Below are 15,912 nucleotides of genomic sequence, written 5' to 3' on the forward strand. Positions count from 1 at the left end.
GTGCACAAAGAGATGTTTTGCTTATTGATTGTGCATTGTTTATGTTGTGGTTAGCTCTGGCCCAGCTCCTGCCCCAAGGACTGTGGATGTGGGGGAGACATCCACATGCTGCAGGCCTGTTTTGCCCCCGGTGGAATCTGATGATGAAGGCCCCTTTGACCAAGAAGACATGAGTGACAGGGAGGAGGAGAGTGTGGCAGACAGCTTAGAAGGAGATCAATTATCTAGCTCCTCCTTGGATTCAGAACAAGAGTTAATGATACAGCCATGCATGCGGAGAGCGATGCATAGGCAACAACAACTGAGAGATTATTATCAAAGAAAATGAGGCCACCTGTGGTTGGGTGGGGCTGTGGTAATTAGTGAGGCTGCTATAAATAGCAGCCTGTGGGTTTGGCCATTGTGGAGGATTATCTGATCCTTGTGTTTCGTGACTGCTTTACTGACTTTGACTTTTTGTATGCTGATTTCCCCCCGCTTTGAAACTAAACCAGAGCAAAGTGTGTTTCACTTTGTGAAAGAAGGAGGACTGTGAATTGCCTCACAGCTGCAAGCTAAGTATCACAGAACTGATAAGGGACTTGTACAAATTACCAGTTTGTTTGGAGACGAGTGCTCTTTGCTATACCAAAAGAGGGCTTGGTTTAAGTGAATTTTTATTATAAAGAACATTGTTTTGAATTTTCAAACGTGTGTGTGTCTGAAATTTGTACCTGTGAATTTTTGGGAGGAGTCTACCAGAGAGCCCGACAGAACAGTTTATTGATTTTTTGTTTGTGTGTTAAAAAATAGATAAAATGAAAACCAGTGTTACATTTGTCCACTGTTTATCTTTGCTCCAGGAATTCAGGTGGCCTACACAGGACTCCATCCTCTGATTTGTTCCCCATAACAAGCATCCTGCAAATTAGGTTGGGCTCAGTCTATACAAGGAAAGTTCATAATCCGTGTCTGCGGAGAGGGGCGGCGTACAAATCTAATAAATTATTATTATAATGCTGCAGTGTCTTATCACAAAACAAGAATAATAAAAAAATCCTTGTGCGCAATTGTTGTATCAGTGCCTTGAGCCTTTCCATGGCCATCATCCAGGCCCTTCTGTTGCCCAGTAAATATCCTTATGCAAGCTTTGTTTTAGAACACTTTCCTTAGTTAGAGATTGGTTGACTGAGCATTTTGCTGTGATGTGGTTGGCTCCTGGTTAGCGGTGTGAGTTTCAGTAGACACCTTGGATTCCAGGTATTCAACTGCTCCATATAAGACCATCGCCACAATCAGTACAGTTAACAGAATGTACAGCTTGATAGCTACGCTTAAGAAGGTGCTGTAGCCAAAGGCTATGACAAAGCCCAATGACTCCCATAAGCGGTAATTTGCAAAGGCTGCCTCTTTGTGCTTCTCAAATAAAATCCCATAGAGAGCTATAAAAAGAGAGAAAGAGAGAGAGAGAGAATGATATCAGACAACCTTTATGTCAGCTCAGATTTATGTCTTTTTGAACAACAGTTGTCACCTATTTCAAACAAAGATGATTCTGCATTAAAATCTTTTATTACATCCTCTCCTTTTGTATCAAGTATTTGCAGGTCCCTCTGTTAGAGACTGGGATACCTTTTATAGCTGCAGAGAGGGAGTGTTCTGATTGCATCAAATTCTTGAGTTTCCCATATCTCTGCTCTGAATGGTAAGAATTTTACCGAGTCTTTTCTGTTTTTATACAGAAAAGTGGGTTTGCCCTCATTGACTGCTTAAGATATTTTTTTAGCTTTGCAAATCTAAATGCAACGAAAAGGAACAAGATGGGGGAATTTAGAGAAATAAAAGAAGCAGTGATAGAAAGCGCTCAAGTGGTAATAGTCCTAGGTTGGAAGGATGCGACAAAATGGACAATTCAAAATTGGTATCGGTACATGGTGCATCACATTCAGTTTGAGATCATGGATAAGAGGATGAATTCGGCTAATGAAACCAATCTGCGGGAATTGATGGGATGATGGGACAAGGTAAGAGTATATCTGGTCAGTAGAATTTGAGACCAAACTATAAGGAATAAATTAGAATCACTTTACAATATGTAAATAGATATATTGCTCTTGAGTTAAAATGATATATACAAAATATGCCCCCGTTTTGGTGGAGGGATGTGAATGTTGTCTGGTGGTGGGCACTTAAATACTGAGCACATTGTTATATGTTGTGTGTATGTTCCATTGTTATTGATATTATAAAAAATAATAATATTTATATATAAAAAAAGCAAATCTAAATGCAACGCACACATATAAGTGCTCAGTGTGCCTTCCGTCCCCTGTCCAATTGTCTCTCCTTATCTCATTTATCTTTTCTTCCTTTCAAATATGTTCACCTATACTTTTATATCTTTTCTTCTATTCTTTTCTTCATTTATATTATTACATATCTATTCTCTTCAATGTGTATTATGTATTGGACAAAATAAATAAATAAAATAAAATAAATAAAATGTATCGGGAATGAATGAAACTGAACCCTGCATTTCTTTAGGGATGCTTTAGGGGGAGCTCTTGATTAGTAGTAGCTCCCAACTCTAAAAGATAAACTTTGTGAGCACTGAATTTTTGGCTATTCTCCTTAAAATGTTATGATCCTTTGGTGAGAGAAATGGACCAAGGCTCAGCTATGTTACTGGCTTTTAAATTGAGCTGTTCTCATACGGTATATATAGGGCGTACATAAGTGCCCTAGTGTGCTCGTCCCCTGTCCAATTGTCTCTCCTTTATCTCATATATCATATATATTTTCTTCCTTTCATATATCTTCTCCTCTATTTTTTATATATTTTATTCTATCCTTTTCTTTATATATATTACTACATGTCTATTCTCTTCTATATGTATTGTGTATTGGACAAAATAAATAAATAAAATAAAATAAATAAATATAACTTGGAGTAGTACATAGAGCGTCCTATCTTACTGACTACTCATTCAACAATTGTTTGAAGTGCTGGCAACACTGAAACAGGAGACTTATGACTGGTCCTCAAAGCTGTGGCTGTTATAGAACCCTGTGTGATCACGTGGTTGCGATTTAGGCACTTTGTACGGTAATTGGTGTGAATTTAGGGTGCTCGCAACATCCTGTGAACATGCAATTGCCACTCCTGACATTCCACATCTGACTTCAGACACGCAGAGCCAATGAGGAAACTTCCAAGAAGACCCCAGTTATATGTGATGTTGCACTTAATAACCTGTGGTGGTTTGCTTAATGACCACAACTGGAACAGTGTAAGTCAGCTGTGTCACTCTTTGACTTAAAAAAACCCTGCATTACCTAGCAACAGAATTGCTTGTCCCGATTGCAATTGGTATGTGAATTGGTATTTCTGTAATCCTAAAGCATGGCTCTACTACACTGCTCAAAAAAATAAATAAAGGGAACACTCAAAGAACACATCCTAGATCTGAATGAATGAAATATTCTCATTGAATACTTTGTTTCTGTACAAAGTTGAATGTGCATAACGGTATGTGAAATTGATTGTCAATCAGTGTTGCTTCCTAAATGGACAGTTTGATTTCACAGAAGTTTGATTTACTTGGAGTTATATTCTGTTGTTTAAGTGTTCCCTTTATTTTTTTTTTGAGCACTGTATTTAACTACTCTGTGAAAGAAAAAGAAAGAGCTTCTGAGCATGCAAGAAGGGCATACAGGGTCTTTTATAGAGACTACAGGAACAGACATTACATTCTTCAGGGAGCATGCAGCTTTTATAACACCAGAGTCCAATGAACATTACTTAGCAAGAACTCATGGAACCATTAGATAATTTACATGAGGGTTTCTCAACCGTGTCTAGTTGAAGTCCACCTACTGTGGCTGCAACCACTGCTTGTGAAGTAGCAGAGGGATTAAGTGGCATAAAATGAGTGGCCCATCATATTAACCATTATATTGAGCTATGGTGGCACAGTGGTTACAATCAGGGGTGGGCTACTGCCTGGACGGAGGGCGGGGGGGGGACACAGTGAAGTAGCGAAAATGGAACTCCACCCCAGAGCACCCAATTTGCACTGAAAGATGTTGAAAATATATGATGTCCTGCATAAGCCATTGTTACAGTGCAGTAGTACAGGCTACTGCTGCTGTCTAACTACGATTTGGCAGTTCAAATATCATCAGGCTCCAGTTTGACTCAGCCTTCCATCATCCTGAGGTTGGTAAAATGAGCATCCAGATTGTTGGGGGTTGTGAAGCACTGTGAAGGCAGCATATAAATCTAAGTGCTATTGTTATACCCTACAGAGCCTGATGTACGATCTAGGAAATTTTATTCGTAGGTTAGTATTGTGATATCTCCCAGAAATTAGAAATTAAAAAATATAACAATATATATTTAAAAAACATAGCCCAGACACTGCTAAGCAAAATAATCCCACAAAGAGAAGTTCAAAATGTTATGTATGGATGTATTAGGGATTATTTGCATAGCCGTTGCTGATTGGCTAATTTAGTGGCAGGAGAAATATACCCCTGTCAGTGACTAGCAAGCTTCAGGGAAGCCCTTAAAAGCAGTTTCCCTGCAGCCTGCCAGCAGTCCGTATTAGTTTTATCTTATAGCTAATAAAGGTGCTGAACTGTTCCTATGACTCGCCTCTTCATTTACACACAAATCTAACACATTAATAAACATATAATCTCTCTTACTCTCTCCATCCTCTACAGCAGAGGTCTCCAACCTTGGCAACTTTATGGCTTGTGGACTTCCAATATCCAGAGTTGAAGCATACCGTATTTTTCGCTCTATAAGACGCACCTGCTGATAAGACGCACCTAGATTTTAGAGGAGGAAAATAGAAAAAAAATATTTTGAGCCAAAAAGGGGAGAGGAAGAGAGGAAGGAGTGAAAGAAGGGAGGGAGGGAGGGAGGAAAGAAGGGAGGAAGGAAAAGGAAAGCAAGAAATGGAGGGAGGAAAGGAAGGAAGGAAAGAAAGAAAGAAAGAAAGAAAGAAAGAGGGAAGGAACAGGAACAGAGGAAGGAAGCAAGGAAACTTATGAAAGGGGAGAGTAAGAGAGGAAGGACTGAAGGGAGGGAGGGAGGGAAGAAGGTAGGAAGGAGAAAGAAAAGAAGAAATAGAGGAAGGGAAGGTAAAAGAGAGAAAGAAAAAGAGCAAGAAAGAAAGAAAGAAAGAGAGAAAGAAAATGAAAGAGAAATAAAAATAGAGAGGGGGAATGAAAGAAATGGAAGGAGGGAAGGAAGGAGAGAAAGCAAGAGAAAGAAAGAAAGCAAGAGAAAGAAAAAAGAATGAAAGAGCAAGAGAGCAAGAGAGAAAAAGAAAGAAAGAAAGAAAGGCAACTTCAAAGAAAGGCTCACTGAGCATCTCTCACTCTCTCTCTTTCTATCCCTCTTTCTTTCTTTCTCTTCCTTTCTCTCTCTCCTCTTCCTTTATCTCCTCTCTCTCCCTCCCTCTTTCTCTCCCCCCTCTCTCCCCCTTTCCCTCTCTCTTTCTCTCTCTCCCTCTCTTGCTATCTCTCCCCCTCTCCCTCTCTCTTTCTCTCCCCCCTTTCCCTCTCTCTTTCTCTCTCTCCCTCTCTTGCTAGCTCTCCCCCCTCTCCCACTCTTTCTCCCTCTCCCTCTCTCTCCCCCTCTCTCTTTCTCTCTCTCCCCCCCTTTCTCTCCCTCTCTCTTTCTCACTATCTTGCTGTCTGTTGCTCTCACTCACTCTCGTTCTCCGTTCTTCTTAGCGGTGACGCGCGCACGCCCTGCCCGCCTCACCTTTGCCGAGAGCTCTCAGCAAGGGGGTTGTAGGAGAGGCGGGGCCGGCGGCAAAGGTGATATTCAATGTCGGGGGCGCACGGGCGGTTGCAGGCGTTCCCTATCTCCCTGCTAGCCCACTCGGAATATTCAAAATAAGAAAAACCTTCGCCGGCAAAGGCTTTTCTTATTTTGAATATTCCGAGTGGGCTAGCAGGGAGATAGGGAACGCGCCAACCGCCCGTGCGCCCCCGACATTGAATATCGCCTTCGCCGGCCTCCGCTGACAAAAGCCTTTGCCGGCATTTCCTCTCGGCGCAGCGGCGGGCGGAGAGAAGGGGGGGCAGCGGCGTCCCTCCTGGCCTTGGCGGGGCCGCCCGACCCTCCCCACCTCCTGCAAACGCGGCGGGCGGCGGGGGGAGAGCGAGGAGCCGGTTCCGGCGGGCGCGGGGCTTGGCTGGCTGGCTGGCGTGGGGAGCGCCGCTGGTGGTGAGGAGGGAGACCCTCCTCCGGGAGGGAGGGGGCCAGGCAGCAGCTAGCCAGCCAGCCGGCGGGATGGCGCTTCGGAGTTCGCAGCCTCCCCCCCCCCACCCTGCCTGCATCTTCGCTCCATAAGACGAGGCTGATTTTTCTTCCTACTTTGGGAGGAAAAAAACTGCGTCTTATGGAGCGAAAAATACGGTAAATATACCAGAGTGCCTTCCACCCCCTGTCCTAATGTTTCCTAATGTTACTAGTATCATGTATATAAATATTATATTTTTGTATACCACCAATACGTATTTGACAAAACAAGCAAACAAACAAACAAATAAATAAAATTCTTCACCCAGCACCAGCTGAAGAATTCTGGGAGTTGAAGTCCACAAGTTGCAAAGTTGCCAAGGTTGGACACCCCTCTTCTATGGTAAATTCTTTAAGATGTTTTCTAGTCCACAGTTTATTTTATTAACTCTTAATTCTCCATATGTAACATTTATTTAATTATGTTCTCAGACATGTGACTGGGGTGTGTGTGGGTGGATGTCACTTAGTAATTTTAAATTTCTTCTGGTTTTAAGTTCCCCTTTAAAATAATTTGTTTAGAAGGTACAATTTAAACAAACACAAGGATGCTTTCAAGTCATCTAGGTGATGATATGGAGCAATGATATATAATTTGCTATTATCTTCTTTAGAGCTTCATCTTACTTTAAAAAAAGAAATCTGTCCAACCTACAATTCTGCGAATCCAAGACAATTCCCTTCTAATTATTAATCAAGGTTATTTTTGCTTAGCTTCTGAGATCAGCTAAAAGGTCTGTTGGATACTATTTGTCAATGTGAATGATAAAAATAAATCTTCACCTGTAACTTTCAAGTGGATTGTAAAAAAAATTACAGATATAAAATAGGCTGCTGTGTTACATTATGATAGTTGACCAATGATCTTTCCTAACTGTCCTGTTCTTTCTCTCTCCTTTTGAAGTGCTAGTTTAGTAACTTGAGCTTACCATTTCTCGGAATTGAAAAGGCAAGCAGAAACACACAAAGATCCTTGAATGAAACCTAAACAAGTCTGGTTGCGAGGTGTTGCAGAACTTCAAGGTGGCAAACAGTAAATAAAACACCTCCTTCAAAGGGTCTTACCAAGGTTGACTGATGCCAGGCTGCTTCCTGGCAGTGAAATTCTAGACGGAGTATACAGATTATGTTGCCTCTAAGATAAATGTACTAAGTGTTGCTGAGTTTTAACCATCTTAAGGGATCAAATAATTGTATGGGTTTGGAACGAAGTTTACACAGTTAATTATTTTAATGAGAATTGACATACCCAAACTACAATCCTTTAGGCTTTTCCCTTTTCAAATTTTACTATGTATTTCCTTCCTACTGAAATTGAGAAGGAGGTGGTGGTGGTGAGCATGTTTTGTAAAAAGCATTGCATTAAAAGGCACCTACATAATAACAGCGATAAGGATAAATATTGCACAATATTGGAAGCAGGAAACAACACCATCCGAAAGAAGTCTGATTAAAAAGATTCTTGATTGTGCAGAATCAAATAAGATGACAATGGAGCTTAAAGACCAAGAAGATTCAAGGTATTATGAAATATGGAAAGAATTTTATGAATGGCTTGAGAAAAGTAAGAAAAAAGTAAGCGGGCCCCATGGGAAGGGCCTTCTCTGTGGCGGCCCCGGCCCTCTGGAACCAACTCCCCCTGGAGATTAGAACTGCCCCCACCATCCCTGTCTTTCATAAACTACTCAAGACTCACTTATGCCGCCAGGCATGGGGGAATTGAGATATTCCTTTCCCCTAGGCCATTACAAGTTATGCATGGTATGGTTTGTGTGTATGTTTGGTTTTATAATAAGGGTTTTTAGTTGTCTTATTATTGGATTGTTATATGCTGTTTTTTATCATTGTTGTTAGCCGCCCCGAGTCTACGGAGAGGGGTGGCATACAAATCCAATAAACAAACAAACAAACAAACAAATAAATAAATAAATAAATAAGCTGTATAAAAGACTTATGAATAAGTTTAAAAGGTTTTAAAAATATTATTCTTAACCTCACAACAATTGACTATACATGCGAGTCGATAGGGGAAGAGGATCAAAGAATAAAAGTTATTTGAAAATTGGTTATACTTATGTCCGAATAGTATCTGCTGGTAATATTCACCATATGATAAACTGAAAACTAAGCTGTCAATGAGACAGCAGGGGTGGTGGGGTGGGCTTTATGTACAGCCTGTTTTTGTTATTTTTGTGGTTTTCTCTTTCACTTCTCTTTCTGCTTGCTTTGATGGTGAATATAAAGATGTAATGATTGAGAAAATGTCCTTTTAAATGTATATATTTGAAATAAAAATGATTAAAAATAAAAGGCACCTATTAAGGGAAAATGAAATTATGTATGTTCAAGAAATTGTATACATTATTACTGACACGGAAATGTAAGTGGATCTTCTTGCAGATTAAAAACCCCCATCAATTTTGCACAGAAATAGAGCGGGATCATTATGCACAAAAGGGCAGGCCAAATGGCCATCTACGAACATCACATAGATCAATCCAACAGTTTATGCCGAGGAGGCCTTTTCCAGTAAGGCTAATACAGTTGCTGATATTATCTCCTTTGCGTAAAACCTACAATCCTATTTCATCTTTCTGCTGGCCTTCTCTGACTACAAATGCTTACCGTTGGTTAGTGTTTGCAAGATAGCATCTGCTACACCCCAGATGGCAGGTATTATAAAAAATAGGGCAAGTTGGTTGGAGTGAGGTTTCCAGAGCAATAGCGCTACTATGCAGCTGAGATGGAGGATGGCACCTGTTTGACGAGGCAAAAATCATGAGAGAACAGTAAAGCACATTCCAATTGACACTTCATGAATTTAAGAACTGCTTGGCTTCATAAGACCCAAAATGCACCTTACCTATAACTTTCCTTTCTAGCACTTAGTAAATTCTGGAAAAAAGAAGCAGGATTGATCCAGATAAGGAAACAATGAAGGGTAGCATTTTTCAATCTTAGAAATTATAGTTTCTATTGCCACAAAGGACAGGACTAGAACTAGTTGGTTAAAATGAAGGAAGGTTTAGACCAGTGATGGCAAATCTATGACACGGTGGCACGCAGAGCCATATCGGCTGGCACGCGAGCTGTTGCCTTAGCTCAACTCCAACGTACATGTGTGTGCTGGCCAGCTGATTTTTTGCTTCCACAGAGGCTCTGGGACGGCGTTTTTGGCTTCCAGAGAGCCTCCAGGGGATGAGGGAGGGCGTTTTTACCCTCCCCCGGTTCCAGGGAAGCCTTTGGAGCCCGAGGAGGGTGAAACATGAGTCTAGTAGGCCCAGCAGAAGTTGGGAAACAGGCCATTCCCAGCCTCCAGAGGGCCTCCGGAGGGTAGGGGAAGCTGTTTTCACCTTTCCCAGGCATTGAATTATGGATGTGGGCACTCACGCATGCATGATAGCGCGCACGCACACTTTTTTGGCACCCAAGGGAAAAAAGGTTCGCCATCACTGGTTTAGACTAGACCAGTGCTGGTGAACCTTTTTTTCATTGGGTGCTGAAAGAGCATGTATGTGTGTGCTATCGCACATGCACAAGTGCCCACACCCATAATTCCATGCCTGTGGAGGGCAAAAACAGATTCCCCCACCCTCTGGAGGCCAGAAACGGCCTGTTTCCCAACTTCTGGTGGGCCCAGTAGGCTTGTGTTTTGCCCTCCCCAGGCTCCAAAGGCTTCCCTGGAGCCAGGAGAGGGTAAAAATGCCCTCTGCCATCCCCCTGGAGGCTCTCTGGAAGCCAAAAACGCTCTCCCAGAGCCTCTGTGCAAGCCAAAAATCAGCTGACCAGCACACACATGCATGTTGGAGCTGACTTAGGGCAACAGCTCACGTGCCAGCAGATATGGCTCCGCATGCGACCTTTGGCACCCATGCCATAGGTTCGCCATCAGTGGACTAGACATTTGGAAGAAACTCTTGATCATATGGGAATCATGGGGAAAGATCAAAAGCAACATAAGAAAATATTATTTTACTGAAAGAGTAGTAGATGCTTGGAACAAACTTCCAGCAGACGTGGTAGATAAATCCACAGTAACTGAATTTAAACATGCCTGGGATAAACATATATCCATCCTAAGATAAAATACAGAAAATAGTATAAGGGCAGACTAGATGGACCATGAGGTCTTTTTCTGCCGTCAGACTTCTATGTTTCTATGTTTCTATATGAAGTGTTAGGCAGTGGAAAAGGCTGTCACATTATGTGGCTAGTTCTAATTTGCTAAAGGTTTTCCACAGAACGTGGGTGATAACCTGCTGGATATACTGTAGAGCAGGAGTGTCAAACTCATGGCTGGCGGGCCAGATGCATCACATGCTGACCACCCCAATTTAGTGAAGGGGGAAAAAAGTCACAATGTGTCATGTGGCAACAATGTGACACCATGAATTCGAAAATGTAGGGAATTTTGTATTGAGCCAGATGCTGGTCTGCATAACTTCTAAGTTCTAAGTTAATATGTGTTCTGTCTGGGTGCCCCCAGACTTCAACACCAACTGAAAAAAGCAGCCAGACACGCTGGTAAAAAGCAAAGTCACTTTATATCTTTGAAAACAAACACAGAGAACAAAAACTGTTCTTACAAACTGGAATGCTATGAGGCTTCACAGAAGAGTCACGACAGCCAGACAATACAACAGGCTTCTTGCTGGCACACACACCACTGTAGATAATAAAACCCACGCCTCCCCCAAGTTTTCAGCCTTCGAGGCCACAAACCAGAATCAGGGACGCCAAGGATCGAAGCAAGGTCACAGAACTCCCAAAAGATAACTCTCCACAAAACAGGAAGGGCGGGCCTGCCTTTTCAACCTTTCTGAGGAGAACCACACCCAAACCCAGCTGTTGCCTATTAGGGATGGAAATACCTGGCTAATTGTCCCCTTCTTTGTGCTGCCCTTCTCTGCCTCATATCTATGATGGCTTGTGCGTTCTCATCTAAGGATTCCAGGCTACTCGCTGGGGAGAGCTCCCCCCCGGGGGTCTCAGGCTGTTCTCCCTCCTCTTCGTCCTGGCATTCCTCTTCCCCATCTGCCTGGTCCTCCTCCTCCTCCTCCTATTCCTCGTCCTTCCCCTCTGAGCATGGAGCCGGCAAATTTCCAGCCGTTCCCTGAGGAGCCTCAGACTGAATCACAACAATATGGAACAAGTATTCCATATATCACCTGACCTCTCTTATTCAGGCAGTGTTTTCTCAAGCCGCCACTGCTGTAATATGCCTTTAAAGCAGCAGCTTCCTTTTCCCAAAGGCTATTCCAATGAATAGCAAAATAATTACATTTTTATAAGATCTAAAGCCTTCCCAAACATTTTCAAAGTATGTACAGCCCTAAGACCTTGTTTTTTTTTGCAAAAAAAATATTACTTGTATGAATACTTTATAAAAAGAGTACCAGAATTGATTATATGAGATGAGATACTGAAATGAATGAGCTGGATCATGAAATTTCATATGAAGCCCATAGATCAGATGATTTCCAGAACACCTTCTCCAAGTTGGAAAGTTGGAAACCTTCAGATACCTACAGATAACTTTCTGAGAACTCTTGGAATTACAGTCAATTATAATTCTGCTACCCTTGGAGAATTTTTCAATGAAGTTACTTATTTAGCTAATACGAGAGTCGTCCAGAAAGTAATCCACCACATATTTTCCTCACCCTACAGTAATGGTACAAATGCAAAACTTTAGATATACACATTATTTGAATTGTCAGGAGTGTGTGTACAAATTTTGCATTTATTCAGACAGGTAGCGTAGCTGCAGCAGTGTTTCAAAATGGCGTCTGTAAGTGATATATGTTACAAGCAGCATATTGTCATTGAATTTCTCACTGCAGAGAAAGAAACTGTTGGAAACATTCACAAACGTTTGTGTACAGTTTATGGCGCATCTGCAGTCAACAGAAGTATGGTTAGTCACTGGGCACCGAGGGTGAGGCCATTACAAAGACGAAGAGGTGATTTGCACAGTGCAGAAATGGTTTTGTGACCAGAACAAGGAGTGGTACCAACAGGGCATACACGCCCTTGTGTCTCACTCGCGGAAGGCAATAAAACGGGATGGAAATTACGTGGAAAAATAGCAAGTGTAGAAGAAACATCATTCTTTCTTGTGTGTACATTTCTTGTGTTCAGTAAATAATTATCAAAGAAAAAAAATGTGGTGCATTACTTTCTGTGCGACCCTCATATACAGTAGTACCTCTAGATATGAGTTTAATTCGTTCCGGAACAGAGCTCGTATGTTGGATCAACTTGGATCTTGAACGAATGCCTTTAGACTTTGTTTCCCCCCCGCCGAGATAACCAGAAGCAAGGATTCTTGCGCCACCTAGTGGAAGCTCGGCTCATATCCCGAATTTGAGCTCGGGTGTCGAACAGAAACTTTGCTCCTGTCGTGGCTCATAACTTGGAATACTCGCATGTGGAGCAGCTCGTATCTAGAGGTACTACTGTATTTATATAACTGTTGGGACTGTTGCTTTGTCATCTTGCTAGTGATGGAAAGTTGTAGTTGACTATGTTCTTGAGCAATTGCCTAACTTGTATTCTATTCTTCAAAGCTCAAGTCAAATCCACCCAGGCCATTACAGTAGATAAGCACCCAGGTAGCCTTTACCTACCCAATATGAAGAGAACCTTTCTACCGGTGAACTGGTAAATCTTGCCAAACAGCAAGGAGGCGAGTGAGTTTGTAGCTGAAAAGCAGATCATCACATATCCAACGAAGTTTATCCCAAGAGCACAGGTCACATAAGACTAGAAAGAAAGTGAGGGGAAAAAAGAGGTGCCCACAGTTATTTTGTTATACAGAGCAGCAGCTTCAATTTTCTTGTTTGCAGTTAAAGACTTGATGAGTGCTTCAGAGTGCAGGTGTTGAATATTCATGCAACACTTATATAATCAATAAAGCTCTATTCTCTGTCTAGCAATAGAGCCTCTATATGCAGTGTGCAGCTGCTGTGTAATATGGGTAGAAAGCTAGGACTTTGATCAGTTAGTGCAGCTGTTATTCAGCACAAAACCAAATGAAAACTGGACCTGGAGGTGAAAAGACATAACCTACTCATTCTCAAAGTAGTATCCTCCAGGTCAGGGCTGAAATGCTCCCTGTAATGCTCGTACCTGCCAGATGTCAGAGAGCTGGTTGCGAAGGGGGCGTGAAACTCCGCTCAGCTGCCCAGAAGCCGCCATTTGAGTTCTTTTATCCTGTGTGCATGCACAAAGCATTCTGTGCATGTGCAAAGGGTAAAAGAACCCAAAATGGCATCCGGGAAGGTGGGTGGAGCCTCGCACTCCCTTTGTGATTGGCTCTCCGACAACTGACAGGCACAAATGAACCAGGAGCATTTCACCCCTTCCCCAGATGTGTTGTAAATCCTTGATAGCCTGTCTCTTTGATTTCGGCCTCTTCCAGCAATCTAACAGAGGTAACGTGTTCAGGGTCTCCTTGATGAAACAATGTAATATGGAAGGTTCTGGGAAGTGTACCTTCTCTCTCATGGTACCTGCCTTATGGAGTAGTGTCCCCCTGGAACGACCCACCCCTTTCGGCCTTCTTGAAGGTTGTAAACATGGCTTTCCCCCAGCATTGGAACTGGACACTAATGGAATTCTGGCAATTGTATGTGTAACATGTTGATGGTGAGTTCTTTTTTATATTTATAGGTACCTGAAGTTGTTTTCATATTTGTTCAGAACTCAGAATTCCACTGGTGGCCATATAAATGTTATAAAAAAACCACCAGTCATTTGAATTCTAATTCCACATTGGAATTCTTAGCAAAGATGGAGTTCTTTGGACATGCTGATGAGGAATTCTGAAAGTTTTAATTCTGATGCAATTGGAATATAAAAACCTGGCTTGGAGCACTAATGTGCCAAGGATTCTGCCTCCTTGCTATATTGTTAATGGGACAGATGTCTCATTTTTACATATGTACTCAAATGTTTTCATATCTTTTATTGTTTTAACATTTTTATTGTTTTTATTGTTTTGAATTGTGAGCTTGTCTGGAGTCATTTGCTGAGATGGGCAGCTATAGAAATCAAAGGAAGGAAGGAAGGAAGGAAGGAAGGAAGGAAGGAAGGAAGGAAGGAAGGAATCTGCCTGCCTGCCTGCCTCTCTATCTCTATCTATCTATCTATCTATCTATCTATCTATCTATCTATCTATCTATCTATCTATCTATCTATCTATCTATAGAATTCTATTTTATTCTATTGATGAAGTGGTTTATACAGAGTCTCGGTGGCGCAGTGGTTAAAGTGCAGTACTGCAAACTACTTCTGCTGATCACCAGCTGCCAGCAGTTTGGCAGATCGAATCTCAGTAGGCTCAAGGTTGACTCAGCCTTCCATCCTTCCAAGGTCGGTAAAATGAGGACCCAGATTGTTGGGGGCAATATGCCTACTTGTTGTAAAAAGCTTAGAGAGGGCTGTAAAGCACTATGAAGTGGTATATAAATCTAAATGCTATTATAAATTAACAGCTTATACTGTGTACAGAAACAAAAACTATGCCTAGAAATTAGGCTGCCTAGAAGGCCTTGCTACACTTATACGTCTTTAATCCCAATACAATTCCCAACTGATTGTATTATTTCTTTTTAAAATATTTCCAAGAATTAGAGCCAAAGGAAATGTCTGGTGGCACATTATTTAGATGAGTTTTCTAGTCCCTTGTGACTACACTGGGTACTCCTAGGTACAATTCTATGGCGAACTTCTGCTCCTTCTGCATTTTTTCACATAGCACATGAAATAGATGAGATAAACCGATATTTTATAACCCACCTTATTATAATCACTAGCCAGGAATCCTTGCTCAAGTCCACTATAAATCGTCAAAGGTATCAAGAGACACTGGCGTTTATCTTTGAGACGTTGAAATGTTTCCAGAAAAGTGGATCTAAAGGATGACACGGACTTTTCTTCAGTCTCTGCTGGGTTGGTTGAAATTTGATCCAGAAATATAGTCACTAGCAACACAGCTAGAATCTCACTAGCTGAGAAATGAAAGGAAGTATTTGAACAAACAAAATTAACCGGGTATGTTATTGTGTTTGGAAAAATTGGTGTTTAATTATTAGTCATTATTTTTTTACTTATTAAGTGCTACTAATTAGCAATATAAAAAATGTCTTACTTTAACCCAAAGCAAAATACTTTAGGGACATCCATTTTTCACAATTCTGTTTGCTCAGCTGTGACGTTTGTGTTATGACAGCTAGCAAGAAAAACAACAACCCCACAATCTGCTGTTGCATAAAACATTTGTTACATTCCAGGTCAAATCAAAGGCTTTACTGAGATTAGCATGAATACCGTATCACACATCTGTCAATATTGCTTCTACTCAAGATGAGCATATTTTTTGAGCCATTTCCTTGCAATGATAGTATTTTTTGAATTATACGTTAAGGGACATTATACTGAAAGCAGAAATGTTAACTTATATTATATTGATGGAAGTTGAAGTAAATTCAATCCAATCAACTGGAGTGCGTATAAGAATTGAATTGAAATGATCTACAAAATATACAGAATTTGGTGAGATTTACCGTTTCTCTGTTCATATTTTGAATGGAACATGTTATGTTTAG

At 41.4% G+C, this 15,912-nt stretch overlaps 1 protein-coding gene across 4 annotated transcripts in view; it reads right to left on the bottom strand.

Annotated features, from left to right (window-relative positions):
* Positions 1 to 639: 639 nt before the first annotated feature.
* UNC93A (unc-93 homolog A) overlaps positions 640 to 15,912 on the bottom strand; it is a 28,944-nt gene continuing 13,671 nt past the window's right edge. For 3 of the 4 annotated variants that reach the window (XM_070740256.1, XM_070740285.1, XM_070740275.1), the window contains 5 exons: positions 15,104 to 15,315; positions 12,931 to 13,066; positions 8,927 to 9,058; positions 4,690 to 4,815; positions 640 to 1,421 (listed from right to left, as the gene is read on the bottom strand). In XM_070740256.1, coding sequence (XP_070596357.1) covers positions 1,153 to 1,421; positions 4,690 to 4,815; positions 8,927 to 9,058; positions 12,931 to 13,066; positions 15,104 to 15,315 — 875 coding nt within the window. In that variant the 3' untranslated portion in view covers positions 640 to 1,152. The remainder of the gene's footprint in view (positions 1,422 to 4,689; positions 4,816 to 8,926; positions 9,059 to 12,930; positions 13,067 to 15,103; positions 15,316 to 15,912) is intronic. The other variant, XM_070740265.1, reaches the window with a different exon arrangement.

This window comes from Erythrolamprus reginae, chromosome 1, assembly GCF_031021105.1.
Source record: "Erythrolamprus reginae isolate rEryReg1 chromosome 1, rEryReg1.hap1, whole genome shotgun sequence".
Taxonomy (NCBI): domain Eukaryota; kingdom Metazoa; phylum Chordata; class Lepidosauria; order Squamata; family Dipsadidae; genus Erythrolamprus; species Erythrolamprus reginae.